General features: G+C 37.6%; 1 protein-coding gene across 7 annotated transcripts in view; it reads right to left on the bottom strand.

The window, feature by feature from the left end:
• Positions 1-19,819, bottom strand: part of SLIT3 (slit guidance ligand 3) — a 538,052-nt gene that overhangs the window by 422,541 nt on the left and 95,692 nt on the right. For all 7 annotated transcript variants that reach the window (XM_031598017.2, XM_031598018.2, XM_090150937.1 and 4 more), the window contains one exon: positions 3,034-3,105. In XM_031598017.2, coding sequence (XP_031453877.2) covers positions 3,034-3,105 — 72 coding nt within the window. The remainder of the gene's footprint in view (positions 1-3,033; positions 3,106-19,819) is intronic.

The following is a 19,819-nucleotide window of genomic DNA, read 5'->3' as shown; positions in this document are numbered from 1 at the left end:
TTATTAGATACTGAATTACTTATCCTACATAAAACAATTAAGAACTTAAAGCCTAGGAAGTCAAAGCAACAGAGCAATGTCAAACACTTCCACTAGAGATTTCAACAAAGGGTTCATTCACCAGCTACCTTAAAACTCTTATCTAAACTAAAGCAAATAAAATCTACAAGTCTCAAAGCCAGGCTCTGTAGAATAAAAGGCTCAAAACTTTATGAGAAACTAATTTTGTGAGATGTTTCATATTCCATCTATGGTTTATTCCCATATGTAAACACATTTCTGCTTCTCGTGTCCACTAAATGTGACAACAAAGCCTAGGCAACACTGTAAAAGATGGAAGGATATCGTGTATGTTGGAACTTTGGGAAAAAGTTGTAGAAAAAAAAAACAAAGGTACCTGAAGTGCAGAGATTAATTTAGAAGCCTTCTAAGTTAGTACCTACTTCCTCACTCAAATTGTATTAATTATCATAAAGACAACATCTCAGTGACGATGCACAGTGACCTCAGTGCACTCTGGTGACAAATGAAGAAACCAACAGGGCCAAATGGACAGCTGTCCTAAACTACACAAAGTGCGTGCCTGCAGAAGAAAAGAGAGTATCCAGACAGATTTCTACTCCAGTCTTTCAATCACATCACTGACAGGAAAACAGTGATCTATAATTCAATTTCCAGCAGCAACAAAACTGAAGATACTCCGTTGACACAAAACTTCATGAAGGTAGATTTAAAATAGGTATTAGGAAGAAGTTCTTTATTGTGAGGTGACACACTGCAACGGGTTGCCCAGAGAGGCTGTGGATGCCCCCCTCCAGGGAGGCGTTTCAGGCCAGGCTGGATGGGCTGTGAGCAACCTGGTCTAGAGGGAGGTGTCCCTGCCTGTAGCAGGGGGGTGGAACTCGATCATCTTCCATTCCAACTCAAATCATTCTATGATCTTAGCTGTATAGTTTCCACAATGTCCAAATATATACACATATGTATGTCTACATCTGTCTAAAACCCATTCTTGTAAGTAGCAAATCACTCATTTCATCAATGAAAAACATACAATCCAACTGCATTTGGAATCATAACTATTCAAATTACTAAGATCTATTTTACTTAAATCTACATTATATTTGAACTCTTGTATCTTCAAAAGAAAAAGCAAATTTCTACTCACAAACACTGCAACAGCAATCCATCTTAAACACTATTAAATGGCAACAAGACTTTGAATGAACAGCAGTGAATGAAGGCACTTCCATTGGGAAGCATTACAGAATACAGCACTCAGATTAATATTTGTATTTTATGCAATTTTATTACAATCTTTTTATGCTAAAAGCAGAATTATTACTCTTGCTATTAAAGACTATAATGTATCATGATTACACAATCTAATAAGAAATACACTCTGGTATTGGAAAAGGAGAATTACTTCCACGTCGATTTTTTTGTGCTAAACTCCTTAAAACAGATCAACACAAGTGATCAACAACCAACTTCCCTTTGAAACCATACAACCAGAAAGTTTCTCAATGTTATAATAGTCATATTACTCACAGATGAAGTTGCTCAGAAGGAATTCATATTAGTGGATATGTGTCAACTCTGTCGTTCTTTTTTTATTGTTTTATTTTAAACTTTAAAGCGTCACCATCACCTTAGGAAATCTCCATGAAGCAAGTGTTTTATAAAATAAATACAGCCAGCATCTTCTGGAGAGCTGATAATGATATCCACAAGTATGTACCAGCTCATGCTTTACACTCAAGAGAAGTTTAAATATAGAGAATTTTAGAAATAAGCAAAGACCATTAGGAAATAAAACTAAATTATTCATTCTTAGCAAATCTGTTAGGCAAATATATTCCAGTGCGCTTAAAAGGTAGGAAAAAGCTGAATTATTCAAAAATCCAAATTTTGAGACCAAAGGAAAGCTTTACCTTGTAATTTTTTTTTAATTTATTCTCTCCAGAACATGGTTCACTTGTTTGTACAGTAAATTTCTCAAGTTCTGACACCAAGATTCATTAGAGAAATTCTCCAGATCTGAGCCAATACCTGTCACTGCACAATGCTGCTCAACTTGTCTGCTTTCAAACCTTCAGCAAGGAGACATGCTTTAAGTACAACTGATCTCAAAATTCATCTTCACCATCACCACACATTTTGCATTTCCAGAGGAGGAAAAGTGTACCATACTGCTTCAATGGTTTCTTTGGAAACATATTGAAGGTATTAGAATGCATCCACATGGATGCAGCAATTTTTCAGCCACTCTACAGTAACTTTGCAATGTCACTAATCAAATCCTAGACCTCACAAACATGTTCCATAAACAAACACAAGCCTAAAACAGAAGTTTTAAAATGTAACTCATTCTTCAGAAAAACAGATTGGATCATAAGCTTACTTCTTAGATCCTAGCAAAGTTTCTTTCAAACAGCTTTTGACTACTTCTTTCAAAAGGCAGATTATCCTTTTCTCGCTAGTAACAGCGCAGGCACCTCCTCATCCATCTGATTTCTATACACTCTTCCTTTTCCTCCAACAGGTACCTGTATTAACATTTCCCTTTTCCCTTCAAAAAACAATGATGCAAAGCTCACGTTTGTCTTCTCTCTGTTTAGGCTGACACTGCTGCCATTAAAACATCTAACACAGGTGTTTGGTTTTATTTCAGTAAGACGATAAAAATATTTAGAAAAAAATAAAAACCTGCACTATGTCAACATGTTTTTAGATAACAGAAGTATGCAGCCTTCTCATGGGCATCTAGACTATAACAGATGAAAAGCTGCCACTTTTCACAATTTCTATAACTATACAGAGAGAGTTGAGAACAATTCTTCTTGAAATCCCTTTCGTATTTATGACCTACTGAACTACTGGTACACGCAAAGAAAACACAGCACCCTAAAAACCTTTACAACCTAGCAGTTTTAATACCATGATACCTCTCACCACAGTCAAAATACAAACATGCAAATCCATGGAAGGATAAGAAACATTCAATAGAAATATAAATTGGATTATACTTACAATCTAGTTAACTTCTGCGTGTTCTGAAAAAGGAGCTCTGGAAGAACTTGCAATTTGTTCTTGTTCAGACGCCTAAAATGTTAGAATCAGAACAAAAATTACATTGCCATCTCATTTTAAAAGCTTATTCTATTATGCATAAACACAAGAAGCTCCTATTGTATTAAAGCTTATGTTATGAATTCAACACAGATTGCTTTAGGTACGTTAATCATAGATGAGCTAAACAGATCGAGCCATCTGTAGACCACCTGCCTACATTCTTGAGGTAGGGAGTCGAGTGACAGTCACCAGAAAGTTTGAATGTTTTAATATGGATGAGTACACATTTCTTTATCTTCAGTTTTGCTCTGGATGCCTTCCAGTAGTGAAACGTATGGCTCCCATATTCAGCTTGCAGTGCTCTGAGGAATAATTAGCAGGAGTTATCTGGATTTCTTGTTTGCTTTACAAACATCACAGCACAGTAATTTAAATAACCTGAATAAATGAGTTCATTTCCAGATTAGCTATTATTTCTCCAGTATGCACACATGACAATTTTATTCATTCAGACATTTCTTAAATCTCCACTTTGAAAATACGAGCAGTGTTGAAGAACATATGAAAACACAGATGACCAGACAAACACTTGGAGTTTTGAATTACTACCTTTAAGCTGTTCTCTGACTCATTTCTGGAAGAATAGAAGTGTTCATACACTAGCCCATTTCACTTTGGAAAAAAAATTTATGCTGATGAGCAAATATTATCAATTTTGAAGAAATCTGCCACATTACAAATTCTTCCAGCTCAATAGCTACAAGAAAAAAAACACCCAAACCAACACACCCAAACTTTCTCTCCTTGGTAAAACACAGCCCTGCAATACCTAAAAGAAGTTTTATTGGCAATGGTTTCTTTTTTCCTCTCAGTGTTTTTTTTGTTTTTGTTTTTTTCCATCGACAACAAAAACAGTTACTTGCCTTCACAGTCCTAATGAACGTTATTTGCATACTGAAGTGGGCATTACAATTTCATACAGCTACACCACTCTAAACAGGGAGATGGCTTCTTCCATGTGCCTTTGTATTGTCTTCTTCCCTCCCTTCTTCCCAATCTAACTTCAATTTCACCTTGATAACAGATGTCTATTTGCTAGAATTTTGATCACAGAAGAAAACCGGAACTTTCAGAACCTACTGATACTTAGCACTCAATATCTGGTGTCCAGTTTCCTTGCAACTGAGTTATTTCGCTCTCAGAAGTCAAAATTCTTTTTGAATTGAAAGGCCTTCCTCAGAGATCACTGTAACCTTGTGGAGTTAGAAGCGCAGGCTTCATATGGCTACCATATGAACAAGTCTTGCTAGAGAAAGCAGCAGTAAGGGAAAGGGGAATTATTTACTCCTCTTTCTGACACCTACGACAGATCAAAGGCTGGATATGCAAGCTTGCTTACAAAGCCTAAACATGTATGCATTAGGCATGCTGCTTGCTGACGTAAGCAGATACAGAAGTTGGTTATTTCACATCACTTTCACCAAGTAAGCAATTTAATTTTGAATAAACCAGTAAATGAAACACTAAACATAAACATAGGAAACACGAAGCACTCGTCTGTATTTGGGAAAGTATATATAGGAGTTTTCCAACTGAATTCCTTTAGTGGTGTGAAATTTCACACTTCTATATTGAATCAAGCTTGCCTTCTCTTTAAAGCTGAGAGTGTGCAACTTCACCCCCAGTAAATTCACATTTTCAGTTAAATATATGTATTTTATAGAGAAAAAAGTCTTAAAATACAATGAAAAAAATATTTGTGAGAATACAGCTTCACATTACAACCTGCTGTTCAAGGACAGAAAACATTTCATGTTGGTCTAAACATGCTGTAAAATTTTAACACAGTACTGTTAGAAATGAAGAGTTGATTTTTTTCATATTGCAGCAGTAAGCAAACCAGAGCCTCCTGTCAAAGACCAGTACCATTAGGTCATTGTAAGTTTGCCTCAACTCATGCATAAGCTTGATTTTCAAAACAACTCATCCACACATTAGTGCTCCTGTACATGACAAGCACGTGATGCTGTCCTTAGTATACTGCAAGCATACAGTATTACTGTCAAACTGGGCTTACAGCTGGTGAGTCAAAGAGGTGTAAGTACTGATAATTACGAGAATCTGAGGTAATAACAAACTGTTTTGGCTCAAGCTATGGGACTCCACGACCATTTCCATCACTTCCTAAGACTTGCTTCGGGTTGTAAGTTCTGCCAAAGTCATTTTATTCACAGTTTGACCCTCAGGGGAACACGGGTATTGTTTCTCTTCAACACCACACACAGTATGTAAACAGATCACAAATCAATATTCACCGAAGACTAGATCAGCCCTTATAAACTTAGATAACTTACACACTTAATATAGTCACAATTACTACGTACCAGTACACCACCAACAACCTAGGAAAAATCCCAATTACACTAATTTCTCTTCCCGGGGCTGAGAGAAAGTTTGTTAAGAAAGTTCTTAATATAGTAGTATCAAACTACAGGACAAGATTCTTCTAAACCTCATAAAAGAAACACTGAAGCATTCAAAGCTATTTTAACAAACAAACAAAAAAAACTCTGCATGGTCATTAATAAGCCCTTTTTCCTTCAATTTGATGGGAAGTGCCAAGCACGAATGAAATGTAGGGGAACAGCTCCTCATGCATCATTTTATAGGAACTTGATTTTATCCTCATCTACCAGTAAACCCAATGACACAGAAATAAACATCAAGTGCAAAGTGAAGCAAGCACTGGTAATGCCAGCACAGGGCAGGGCAAGCTCTAACGTAGTGCCCTCAAGCAGAACTTCAATGCAGTGGCTAAATGTGTTTTAGGGAACCAGTTTGGCAGCAGCGTCTTCACACAGGAAAAAATTTAAAAAAATAATAATAATAAATCACAAGAGCAATACAGAAATTCCCTGTGCTCGCATGAGACTTTTACCTATGGCAGCCTTTCATCTCCATATCACCATAAATCTTGACCCTATCAAGAGATTAACTCTACATGCAGCAGTGTTCCTCATTTTTTTTAAGAAATATCTTGAAAAACGTTAAGCCATTTATTCCAGTAAAATAAAAATTGATAGAAAAGAAGATCATAAACAAAATTTGCTAAGTTTATGTAAAAAGATTTTTTGGAGAGGTCAAAACATTACTGCCACACCAACTCCTTTGCATTGCTCAAAGCGAGAGCACAACCTGGGACTCATAGCACACTAGAAATGAAATCGTTCATCTGATCTCTAATGTTAGAAACATGTTGGCTGCACACCCTCACGCACACATCACCATCACTGTACCAATGCTGAGGTATGCCCAGGGGAAGGAAGGAATCTGATTACACAGCCAGAGAATATCTGGTTCAGTTTATTTGACCAGAGACTGCTGGATGAGAATGCAGTTGTTCAGTCTCTGAATTATTTTGAATGGGATGTTTTAGAGCTAATAAGACCTGCAAAGCATTCAGGGAATGCAGTGCACTGGGGAGAAAGACACATAATCACCTAATGCCACAAAATAGATTAGCTCCAGAGTTGGACCAGAAGCTGCGCTGTAGATGCACACAGCACGGAGTCCAAACTAATAAAATCTCCTGGAAGCTGAAGAGCTATGCAGAGAGACTCTCCCAAGAGTCGCATAGGTGCTGGTAATACCTGGATTGAGTCAGGCAGTAAGTCTATCTAATGCATGCTGACTGTATAGTCAACAACATCCACGCACTGCAAGGCGCTCCATCATCCAAATTACCTTTAACACTACTGCACATGGGAAATATAAGTTCACATATACTGAGCTGTTCTGCTCTTCAAGTCCCCATGCATGACCTATAAAAGATAACAGATCACCAGCTTTACTCAGCAGTACTCAACACACAATTAGTGTGTCCACAGGAGTTCATACATCACCTTTGTATGAGACCACCACACCAACACAGCACAACACCCCCTCACAAACAAACGCCCACCTGTACGTCTGTTGGAAGATGTCTTAGGAGCAAGAAATAGTGATGGCTACAAAAACCCTTATTTCTGTATGCTGAAATTTACAACAGAAGTGAACTACTGTTTCTTCTGAAATTACTACAAGGCACTGCCACACTTCTCACAAAAAAAAAAAAAAAAAATTGCTTAGTAAATGGGAAAACTCATTCAAGGATACCAACTTCCTGTGCTTGGATACAATCTTATTTCCTCCTATTAAAATCCTTTGTATATAGCCAGGCATATGAGCAATCAACTCTTCTAATCACCTTACATAGGAACACAAGGGTAAACAGAGTTTGGAGAACTGAGATACTTCAGGAACATGTACTTCTATAAAATGTGTAACGCTTAACATACAATAATGTTCATAGCATGTTATATGTCTATATATGCATATCTCTGTCCACTACAGTGTTTTTGAACGGTAGCTTTATGTAAAAAAAAATTTCAGCCTCTTATTAGACGTGCCCATGAAGTTTAAAGAGAAGAATAAGTCCTCCCTTCAGCACTACAGACAGCAAGACACACTACTATCACTTCCTGCCATACATATCTTAGGTTACTTGTTGATTTATTCGGGATTACAAAAAATTGCTTTCAAGGCAGATATAAGGTAGGAACAACAATAAAAAAAATTAATTACAATAATAGTGCACCTCCATGGAGACAATTCAATATACCTTTAAAATAAGGAAGTCATGAGCTGTGCTCTGAGAAAGACTCACCTGCTCGTATTGGTCAGGAGAAGAAATCTACTTTTCTTAAACATAGTACACTAAGCCATTTAAAAATACAAAAGAAAACGAGAAAAAAAGCTTAAAGAGAAAACTTACAAAACACACAAACCAGGAAACAAAATAAATTCAAAGACAGACTTGCCTGTTCTCCCTCACAGTTTTCTACAGCATTATCAGGGGCTATTCATTGCAGCTGAAGTCACTCAAGATTTTACAGGTGCTGGACTGTAATTTTGGGTCAGGCATATGAAGACAATTTTTAACCCTTTCTCTACTTTTTAAGTCATTTATTTGATACAAGCAACCTCAATCAGCTGATACTGAGATGAGTCAAAGACTGTATCACAGGGGTCAGCTGCAGCTACTCACACTGACTCCAGCAGCTATATGAGCATTAAAAGCAGTAGAATGTTCTCTGAGATAGTCACAGACCTTGTCAACGCAGGCAGGCAAGTAGGTATGAGGTAACAATTCCTCCAGAAACACTGCACAACAGTGTCAGTAGTTTGGGATCCTGATTCAGCTATGGCTACTATGAGGTGTCAGTCTCAAAAGAAAAATAAAGAGATAAGTAAATGCATGAGGAGGAAGATCTCAGGTGCAGCTCCTTAAGCTATCACCTGTTGAAATTAATTGAAAACATGTGTGATGCAGCCAAAATAGTAGAAAAGAAAAAAATAGTACTTCAGTGCTTTTTCTTCTCTCTCCTCCCAGAAAAATCATGCTTAATTTCACATAGTTTTCAAAGTTACTGAAATAAAGCCTCTTGTGCTTTAAAGACAGGCATCACAATGTTTTTACCAATTAAGAAAACTATCTTGGCCCCATGTAAAACGTCAAATTGTCACATCAGAGTATGGGGTCAAAATTATATTTTAAGATACCACAAATGAGTGCCTCACAGAGCCATAATAACAGAATGCACAAGAAAACAATCTATCAAAAACATGCACAAGACCTGGTTCTTGTATTACACTCCTAGGCCCTGGCTATGAGAACAGAAGTGTCAGCATATTGGATTCCTTGGTTTAACTTTGAAAAGCAGACCTTCATAAATATCAGAAAACTCGTTGAGAAATAAATGAGTATTTGAAAGATCAAAATATCTGTAGGCACAGCAGAATTCTACTCCAAAACAACTCTGTGACATAATCCCTGCACGGATACATATTTGGATTTTAAAAAAGGAAGAGCAACAAGGTCTCCACTGGCAGTAAACAAGGACCTCTACAAGGACCCAAACTGCTCAGCATAATCTTATAGGTGACCTCAAAATACGGAAGTGTGGAGTGTGTTTGTCTTCCCTTAGTAATACAAAGTGAAGGCTGATTGTAAACTCCAGAAAGAACTAGTGGGATTCAGTGCCTGAATTGCAAAATACCATATAACTCATTGCAGGTTAAACTTGAAAATCTGTTTTCTTATTTGTTAAGTTCCGACTTAACAAAAACAGCAGTATCTAACCCAGAAGTCACTTCTCAGAAAGTACATCCATGAAAACATCAACTTAGTCCTCTAGAGAGATTTTTCAAGTCTTACAAATTATCAGAAGCCTGCTAGATGGCACGTTTATTCTCTATATAAAGCCACTGTGTATCTATACGTTCAAGACCGAAAACTTAGAATTTCCACTTCAAGAATGGTCGTATAAGGTTTGAAGAAAGACAATTTTATGATAAGAGAAAAATTTAGAAGCATCCAATGCTATTGATGACAGCTTGAAAGAACAAATGTTTATTTTTCTGCACAACAGTCAGTTATTTTGCACGGCAACTGGTTGTATACCACTAGTGCTAGTTTGTATATTTATATAAGTGACAGACAACTAAGAAAAATATTAAGTAATATTAATGACAGAAGTTCAACTGATGATTCCTGTGATCTCTCTCTCTGCCACAAGAAACATCAGGCTTAGAGCATTTTCCATACAAATATCATTTACATGTTTTCTTCATTTGCTCTCACGTAGAGTTTCAACTAGAGATCTAATAGTGCCTTACTTGTACAGTGGGTCTAAGCTACTACAGATATTAACTTCTTGCTTTTGGTACATTTTCTATTTTCTATTCAGTTTATCAGGAATAAATTCAGTACAAAAAATGTTAATATATGCCAAGCAATACAAATCACAGAATCACAGAATCGTAGGGGTTGGAAGGGACCTCCAGAGATCATCGAGTCCAACCCCCCTGCCAAAGCAGGCTCCCTACACCAGGTCGCACAGGTAGGCGTCCAGGCGGGTCTTGAATATCTCCAGAGAAGGAGACTCCACCACCTCCCTGGGCAGCCTGTTCCAGTGCTCCGTCACCTCACCGTAAAGAAGTTCTTGCGCACATTGGTGCGGAACTTCCTATGCTCCAGCTTCTGGCCATTTCCCCTTGTCCTGTCTCTGCACACTGCTGAAAACAGTCTGGCCTTGCCACTTTGCCCCCCACACCTCAGATATTTATAGACCTGGATCAGGTCCCCTCTCAGTCTTCTCTTCTCAAGGCTGAACAGACCCAGATCACTTAGCCTTTCTTCATAGGGGAGATGCTCCAGGCCCTTCACCATCTTTGTGGCTCTCCGCTGGACTCTTTCCAAGAGATCCCTGTCTTTTTTGTACTGAGGAGCCCAGAACTGGACACAGTACTCCAGATGAGGCCTTACCAGGGCAGAGTAGAGGGGGAGGATCACCTCCCTTGACCTGCTGGCCACGCTCCTTTTAATGCACCCCAGAATGCCACTGGCCTTTTTGGCCACAAGTGCACACTGCTGGCTCATGGCCAACCTGTCGTCCACCAGGACACCCAGGTCCCTCTCCGCAGAGCTCCTCTCCAGCAGGTCATCCCCCAACCTGTACTGGTGCATGCAATTATTCCTCCCTAGGTGCAAGACTCTACACTTGCTTTTGTTAAACCTCATCTGGTTTCTTACTGCCCAGCTCTCCAGCCTGTCCAGGTCTTGCTGAATGGCAGCACAGCCTTCGGGTGTGTCAGCCAATCCTCCCAACTTCGTATCATCAGCAAACTTGCTGAGGGTGGCCACTATCCCAAATGTGGGATATCACAATCACAACACTATCACAAATGCAGATTTAAGCCTCTTCAGACAACAAAGTTGGCCTGCTGCACAAACTGAAAGTGTTCCCAATGTAAGACTTAAAAAAATATTGAACAGCAAGAAGCAAAGCAAGACATACATAATTAGAGTTGCAACCAAGAGAAAGGTATGTCTGTACATGGTGTGTATGTTTATACCCACTTATGTCTATATATTCCTCTATGAACATGACTTTTTTCATTTCAATTTACTTTACTAAAGTCCCTTGTGTTCCAACTCTGGACATCTTCACATGCCTCCAGTAAGCCTCTTTTGCTCCTCATAGATATATTTAGATGCAGATTTCTGTTCTCAAATACTATTCTCACATAATAAAAATAGACACATTACTTCATATCTTTGTGTAACAAGCTGCATCTTCCTATTTCATGATTCAGATAGACTAAAAAAGATGTTTAAAGAATTTGTGAATTTTAAAAGTGACCAGAATACATCCTCCAATGTATTTTTGGCTCACGGTAGTGTTTCTTTTTTTTGTTGTTCTGAGATGGGCCTGCATATAGCACTTTACTGTTTCAACAAAAGTCACACTGCCTCTCCCCTACCAAAAATATTTTGCTTATATACTTCAGTCCTTCAGAAAGTCATGTCTCTTATTTATTTCCATGGAAACTACAACAGACACAAAGAGTATAATATTGCTATTTGATAAAATTCTTAGCTACAAAGCCCTGTTTTTCAACAGGCACTGCTATCAGCTACACACTTTCTCCAGTAATGAACAAGAGTCTGCAATGCTGTGGTCATAAATATTTGCACCAGAAGAGGTGACTCACTATTTCACATCATTATTGCTAGGAAAATGTAGCCCACTCAGTCCATCTTTGAGCCCAAAGAGAAGAAAGTCAGAAGGCACCAGATCCAGACTATACAGTGGATGCGGTAGCTTGGTCCAGCCGAGACTAGCAATGTGCCCCACAGTCTTCAAAATGCTTTGGGGACTGGCATTATTGCCTTACAAAAGAAAGACTGTCTTCTCTGACTTGACTCTGGGAAGCTCAAGACTTCAGCTTAGCCAGCATTGTGATGTAGTGGTCAGAATTGATAGTTTGCTTGGGTTCCAGGAAGTCCAGAAGGATCACTGCCTCTCTATCCCAAAAGACAGTCATACCACTTTACCTGCTGAGGGTTGCATCTTGAACTTATTCTTTGATGGAGAATTTACATGGGACCAATCCATGGACTGCCATTTTGCCTGCAGCTCACAGTGGTTATGCCACATCTTGTCACCGATAATAATGTGATCCAGGAAACTGGCATCTTCAGCCTCATACTGGTTCAATAGTTTCTGACAAACTTGTATACGGTGTTCACTATCTTCCTTCGTACGCAATTATGGGACCCACCTAGAACAAACTTGATGATATTCAACACTGCCTCCATTTCCAAGGTGTTGAAGCTGATATTCAGCTCCATACACAGTTCCCAGGTCATAATCCAACAATTTGCATGGATGAGCTGATTGAGATATAAATTTCATGATGTGACAGCTGTGCATGGCCATCTGGAATATCTTTCACATTTCTGTTGCCACTGCTGAAACGCACCATCCACCACCTCGCTGTGCTCTCATCCACTTTTGATCTCCATAAATGTTCAGTGTCAATCAAAGTCAGTGGGAGCCATTTTTTCCACAAGGAGGAATTCAATCCCATGCCTTTGCTTCATAAGCACTTCCATGTTAGACGCCATTTCATCAGACTGCCCCTCTGCTCCCATCTGTTGCACAGCAACAAAATGTAATGGAATATTGGTGGGAGGTTCAACCTCTACTGCCATCCCACCAACACCTGCCTTTGACATTGTGGGCAAACACAATAAGAAAGGAGGCGTAACTTTCAGAGCAGATCTCGACAAGTGCCAGGTATTCCCCTTCCTCCCTCAGCCCTTCACCCATCTGGGGGGTCCCATTGCCTGAAGGCAAGGGGAGGAGGGAAACAAAGGCAACTACAAGGTCAACGTCAATCACAAACTATCAAGGGCTCCTAAAACAACAATGGAGAAGTTATTAACTGTGAAATTCCTACCTTCCTGGCTCCAACCAGGCTAATAATATTTCTTTCTCTGTCTGAAGCTGGGATAGGAGAAAGTTAACTATTAAGATCCCCTTGACTGTTAAAAAAGAAACAACCAGTGGAGGTTAGAAGGAGAGAATGCTGCCAACCTAGCAGTAGTTTGAAGTTTATCACAACGAAATAGAAGGGAAAAAAAATCTACAACTGTATGGGTTTTTATGCTTATTTCCTTTTTTTTTAATTTTAATTTTTATTTTTTTGATAAATTCTGTAGGAATAGAAGTATCTCAATTTTGATAAGAGAATTTTTAAATTGTTTCCAAATCAGTGGTTGTGTTTTCTTGGAGAGGATGCTTCCTCTGGAGTATGGACTTAGCTGGATCTCTTGTATTTACATAATAGGAAGAATCGGTTCTAGATCAGAGACTGCTGTCTCACGGAGTTCCATTCACAGTGATGGCAAACAGGAGCTACAGCTCATCTAAATTAAAGGCATGATCAGTAGGAGTGGAAAATAAAAAGTTCAATACATAAATACAACTATACATAGCAAGATAAGAGTCATCAACTTCACAGGTCTGTAGCTGTTCAGACATGGGAAACAGTTTTCTATATAATAAAATGACTATTTTAATCAGCCACCTATAAAAACTTATCCTTCTCAGTCGATCATTTCAGTCTTCTGTTCAAAAAGAACTGAAATTACACTGTTGTCTATTACAAATTACAAAGAAGAATCCCATTTCAATGATCATGCTGATTTGTCACTTACTTGCTCAATATCTCTTTGTTCTCAAAGCCTGAATAGCTAATGGAAGATTTCAGAAAGTTCAGAGAGAATGATATAAACTGTCAGCTCTGCTATTGGGCCTTGTAGTTACTTAGGTTTTTAGATTACAATAACCACCTAGACTTTTTTGTGTTTTCTTTTTATTATGTAATAGTTAGCTAGTTTTTATGCCCAGAAAACACGCGATATCTACCGAAGTGTGGATTACGCATCTGCTTTTCTACCGAGCATCAACAGCTTTACTGCAAAATCAAAGCGCTACATGTTTGTCAAGATATCAGTGGTACCCCATTCCTTCCTTTGCAAGTTCAACACCTTTCAAACTTGATTCGAGATCTGTATTCTTATTACTACATAATATTCAGCTCATTCTTCAAAGTCAGAGGTACTCTGCTTTTAAATTTTAAAAGGGCTAGTTTTAATGGAGCAGTCCAGCTTTTAACACTCAGTAATTATCCAAGTAACATTCGGTTCACTCTCCAATTTGGTCATTTATTCTGTTTCACACTCAAAGCATCTGGGTCTCATTTGGCAATAAACAAGCTGTTTTTTTCCCTCCTTTGTTATAAAGAGCTCTATAGCATTGTCCTTGGAGAAGAGCCTCGGGGAAAATTATGTAGTTGAAGCTCTTTCTAAGACTTCCTTTAAGAGAGCAGCAGTTACATCACAAGCTTGGGTGTAACCAAGAAGCAATAAAAATGAAGTAACGCGTAACAGCAGACTCAGGCAGAAAGATGGGAGTTATTGAATTCTAAGAAGTTTCTAAGTTTTCTTTTTTGAAGCATACTGACTTAGGAAACAGTGAAGTAAGAGCACAGTCAATTTCATTCAATGGTTTCGTCAAAAAATCCGGCCATCATCAAGAAATATGTCGCTGTCATTAATGTAACTTCTTCACTTGTTTTCTAGCACTTATTTTTGTAAGACTCTGCATCCACACACACAAAAAAGTCAACTTTGTCCATTACTTTAGTTCAGCATCTCTTTATATTAACAAACAAGGAAATAAAGCCAGATGATTTAAAATGGAATTTCAATAAGGTTACTATGAGGAAGTCCACTGCAATTTTACAGGATCATAGTTTCAAATACATTAATTTTATTTACATGAGATGGTAGCATAGAAGCTTTTCCAAGAACTGTGAAAGTCAGCACTGCATGTTGCTAAGGTTATGTTTTTTAGAAAGAAAACTGTTTACAACAGTTACAACTTTGAGATTCCTTATGACAAACATAGCAGACTGGGTGGTCCTGGTTCACATTTTCAAAGCTGTCAGAAGCAATAAGCTCCACTAGTAACTTTTCATTAGACTGAAAAAGATTATCCATCCTCTATCAGAAGCAGACTACATTTCTCTTTGCAGGGAGAAGCAGCGTTCAAACTGGTAACTCAAGTTTTCAGTTCTCCATATAAGAATCCTTACTTTTCTTTCAAGATCTTTTTATGTGGAGAAATATGGTACAAGATGAATGATAGAGCTATTGTGTAAACATTATACGCAGGTTTCCTTTGAGAACAAATTGTTAACAAGCAAAAATAAGTATGAAGAACAGGTTTTAAATTTCAACATTTGCCCGTAGACAACAACAATTAAACAAAAAAGATCCATTATCATTCATATATGCATTAAGGTCTGAGGTCTCTCTGCATCATAAAGAAAGGTGCAGAAGGGTTAGCACCAAACTAACTGAAGGAGGAACAGAGAATCTTACTAACAGAGAATGTTTCTTGATGGCAGTGCCAATCCTATAGGCAAGCCCATAAACTCAGAAGCAGCAGATGTCAGCTAAGAGACAATCCCTTATCTCAGTAGCATGTATTTATAAAACCCAACTACATGCATTCAGGGTGGCAGCTTATATCTGAATGTCCCAGACCCTGACATGTAACATTTCATATTTTCTTTTAACTGTCATTCAAATAAATGCAAAAAGGCTTGGTCAGTACACTTTGAAGCACGGAGACACTGCATAAGATATTGCAGAAGATAGCCATTTCTCAGTTTCTGCAGTGCTTTAAGTTTAATGGTCGTGCCCTCTTATTTCAAATCTTAAAAAAAAAATTAGGAGTTCACACAAAATCTTTGAATTTTTATATCTTCAAAACTCTATCATTAAGTGAAAAAAAAGTAGTTACTTTCTAATTATTGTTCCAAAGCCTATGAGAGAATAATTGGACTTTATCCAAGGAACCTATAGAATCTATTGTAATATCCCTTGCTGTTTAGCACTGTTTATATTCAAACAGATTTTGTGAAGTCAGTAAGATAGACATGGTGAAGATATTATTCTACAGTAATGAGTAATCTCTCCAGCCCAGCACTGGAACTCTATGAAGAAAGCAAAATGCAAATTCTAGTGTGCACATCTCCAAGCTGTTTTGCCCTGTTAACAAGGCTTAAAAGCTCATATTAATCAAACTAACCATTTCCAGAAGTCAGAAATAGCTGTGAATAATTAGCTAAACTTGCAAGTGGAACTACCATTGCAATTTTTACCAGAAGAAACAGAACAGTATTCCTGTTTATCTGCTTAATAACTCGATACCAGCCCAGCTCACCACGCCTCTCCATATATAGTAAAGAATGCTTCTGTGGCAACGTGTTGCTCCTTCCTCTCTGGGGCTATATGCCAAGCAGAACTATTAAAATACGAAGACAACCGTAATCATCTTTTGCCTGAAATTAAACTGGATGCTTAACAAAGGATGCATCTTCCAAAGCTAACAGAATGAAGACAGGGAAATAATTAAGTGGAACAAAGAACATGCTGCATATTCAACATAAATTCAAGTGCTTTATCACAAGCCTATGAGAATGACTTATCTGAAGTTATTCAAATATTTTCATCACTATTAAGCAATAAGGGGTAACTGGCCACAAAAATCCACAGTTGTAACAGAAACTCTTATCTAAAAACACCCACTTTCTCTGATAATTACCTCCGATTCATTTTCATTTTCCCAACAAGTTCTCAACTGCAGGGGTCAGTTTTTCCTGACATACCTCAGTACCTACCTAGTTAGATAAATACCTAGTTTGTATTTATCTCACGTGCCTACTAACTGCATCACATCCATCCCATTCAGAATGATTGAAGAAAAATCAAATGGTCACTTAATACCCAGAGCACATGTGAGAACCCTAGAAATCTCTTTTTTTCCATGTGATTCTCATACTATAACACCCTGAGAAGAAAAAAAAAAAAAAAAAAAAAAAAAGGAATAACTGGAGATCATCTCTAAACAACTGGAAATATAATGCTAGAGTTAACTATAAGCCAATATGAATTAGTTAGTTCTATTCTATATGGAAGTCTGCATCTTGAGTTGAGCTCCAGCTAAGTGGATATGGGTAACTTGGAACTGGACCAGAGGAAAAGGGTATATTCTTATGACCAATGACAGAAAGGCTGCAGGACCTACATATGCATATAAATTTTTTTCCGAAGGGTGGGAGGGAGAGAGAAGAGAGATGTTAAGCACTTTGAAATCATCATCACTCAGAAATGGGATTATTTAAAGGCTGCTGTGCTTGACAACATGAAATTCAGCCAATAACATTCATGGAATTTCTAAGACCACATGCAGTATAATCATTCATATATGAGAAAGCCCACAAAAGCATTACCCTTTTGATAAAATTATTTAAGCTAAACAAAGCTCATCCAAATTATTCCAGACCACTGACAAAGCAGTTCTTACCCAACAGCAACACAAACCTTGAAGTATTTTCTACAGTCCCTGAAGAAATGAATTCTAAATCTGCAAGTGTTTTGCTTAAGCAAATACCCCTATAAATCTTCATCAGATACTAAAAAAAAAGTGCTAAAATCAAACAAACAAGCCACAGAAGTTTTAATGTTTAAAACTTCTGCTGTAATGTTAAATGCTAATCAGCTATTCCAAGCAAATTATGGTCACATTGTAATGGAGTGTCATTATTCCATTTGCTTTGTAACCATTCTTTCAGAAGCTTAAGAATTCTGTGGTTACAGGACTTCTTACATACATAAATGAGACCCAAATTTGCTTTTGCATGAGTTCTTATAGGTCAGTGACCTACTATGAAAATGTTTTTGATGAAACCAGGCTCGTTTATTATCACATTGTTAAAATAAACCTCGTTGCTGTGCAGACCTGGTCAGAAGTACTAATGCAAACCAAACCCAGTTCACTGAAGCATGCATCCTGCGTTCTTGCTGGCCGTCCTTTGCCTCTCTTGCACTTTTTCCTGTATTTGGATTCCTCCTGTGCAGACCTGCTGACAGAGCTGCTAATAGTTTCCTCAAGAGAAGAGGTGTCTTTTTTAATTTATTATTATTTTTTAAATGTTTACAAAAGAAAGGAAAGGTTCGCCCTTGGATCAGCAATAACAACAAGTTTGCCTGCCAGCAGTGGCTGAGTAATATGTAATTGTAATTACATGCTACAAACAGACATAGTAACCTGAAATTTGAGGATATTAGTGCCCTCTAGGACTCCACAGAATGTAGTAAATGGGCACTATAATTTTCTCAACTGTATGCACCCAATCAAAAGGAAAAAAAAAAACACCAAAAAACTAGCAAATTTATACTTCTTCAAATAAAGATAAATGGTACAATTTCTCATTTCAGAGAAATCTACTGTATTCATTGAATAGTCTAGAAAAGAATAGAAAAGGGAATGCTACCATATTTAAAAAATACCATTTGTAGGAAAGGTGTCTTTCTCATGTGCCAGGATGCACACAGTATTAAACCTACTGTTAATAGTTACAGAGCAAGTTTTACCACGTTGATGTTGGCCTTCTTTCCTGAATTCATCTGCAACTATTTATTCAGCCCTACAACTTCGAGAACAGAAATCACAAGATCTTATGGCAAAATGACATCCTGCCATATTTTTAATGGCATAGTACAAAAGGACAAGACAATTTTTGCTTCTCTCAAATAACCATGAGAAATCTCAATTATTTCCAAAAACAACCTGCATGTATCACAAACACAGTTCATTTGTGCAGAAAGACAAGTACAAATTCCAATGCTTGATCTAATTTCAAGAAAAGCTAATGCAAGTTCTGTGCTTTAAGAAAAAAACGTAAAAGCATCAAGATCCAGATGTCTCTTATCCCTGAGGTAACACCATGGTCAGAGTACTTTACATGGCTAAGAAATGCTGTGTTTTTTCCAGAGTACAACATCAACAAAGTATGCCTCCAGAAAAGCCTCAAACAGTTTTTCTCATGATTAATCTTTTCTTAACCTTTTATAGTTTCCCAGTGACATTTCTTAGAACTATCCAATCTTTTCAGAATTTGGTAGAAACTACCTAAAGTCTTTGAAATATAAATGCTGCCAGCTGTATTAGGACAATGACAGGACACTGACTTCTGGTATAAGCAGAATGCAGACAAGGTTTGGCTTCTACAAATTGCTTCAAACCTATTAGACTGTTGTATTTTCCCCCCCCAGTACAGCCTTCCTGCACTAGAGATCTGTGTTTACTTCTGAACCACCATGTCTCTGAAAACATGGGCACAACAGAAGTGCATATACAGCATGCTCACTGTTCTACAATTACACACACCAAGTTCTATTTTCGAGCCTAATATATTCTTAGGATTTTACCAGTCACCCAAAAAACATCTTCTATTTTGCCCCTGAAAAATAGCTTCATTTGTTTACTTTCAAAGTTTTAGCAATAACTCATCTCTATGGTGCATCTACTGAAGAAAAACAAGGAGTTTTTATAAAACTTTAATCACTTTCCAAGATTTTGGCTCCATTGTTGCTACACAAATGCATTTCTTAGAACATACATTATTCTATCTCGCACTTGGGACCAGATATCTTTTTCGAATTGCAAGGAATTGTACTACCATTTAGGGGAGCTAACTACTACTTAATTGAACGCTTTAATGGACTAAAGCCATGCTAATCAACACTACGTGTTGCTGGATACCACTAAAAGCTAAGGGTTCTCAACAGAAAACTAAAATTAGAAGTTTTGCTAAATACGAAAACATCAAAATTCAAAGGGAAAATCAATATATTTAGGACTTCCAAAATAAGGTGTTTTAGAAAGTTCAAAGTATACTTGTTTTGGATGTGCACTTACTACTCAACCAGTATGTGAAA

This window comes from Phasianus colchicus, chromosome 15 (assembly GCF_987193195.1).
Source record: "Phasianus colchicus chromosome 15, bPhaCol1.hap1.1, whole genome shotgun sequence".
Taxonomy (NCBI): Eukaryota; Metazoa; Chordata; class Aves; order Galliformes; family Phasianidae; genus Phasianus; species Phasianus colchicus.
This window is presented reverse-complemented; position numbering and strand designations above follow the sequence as displayed.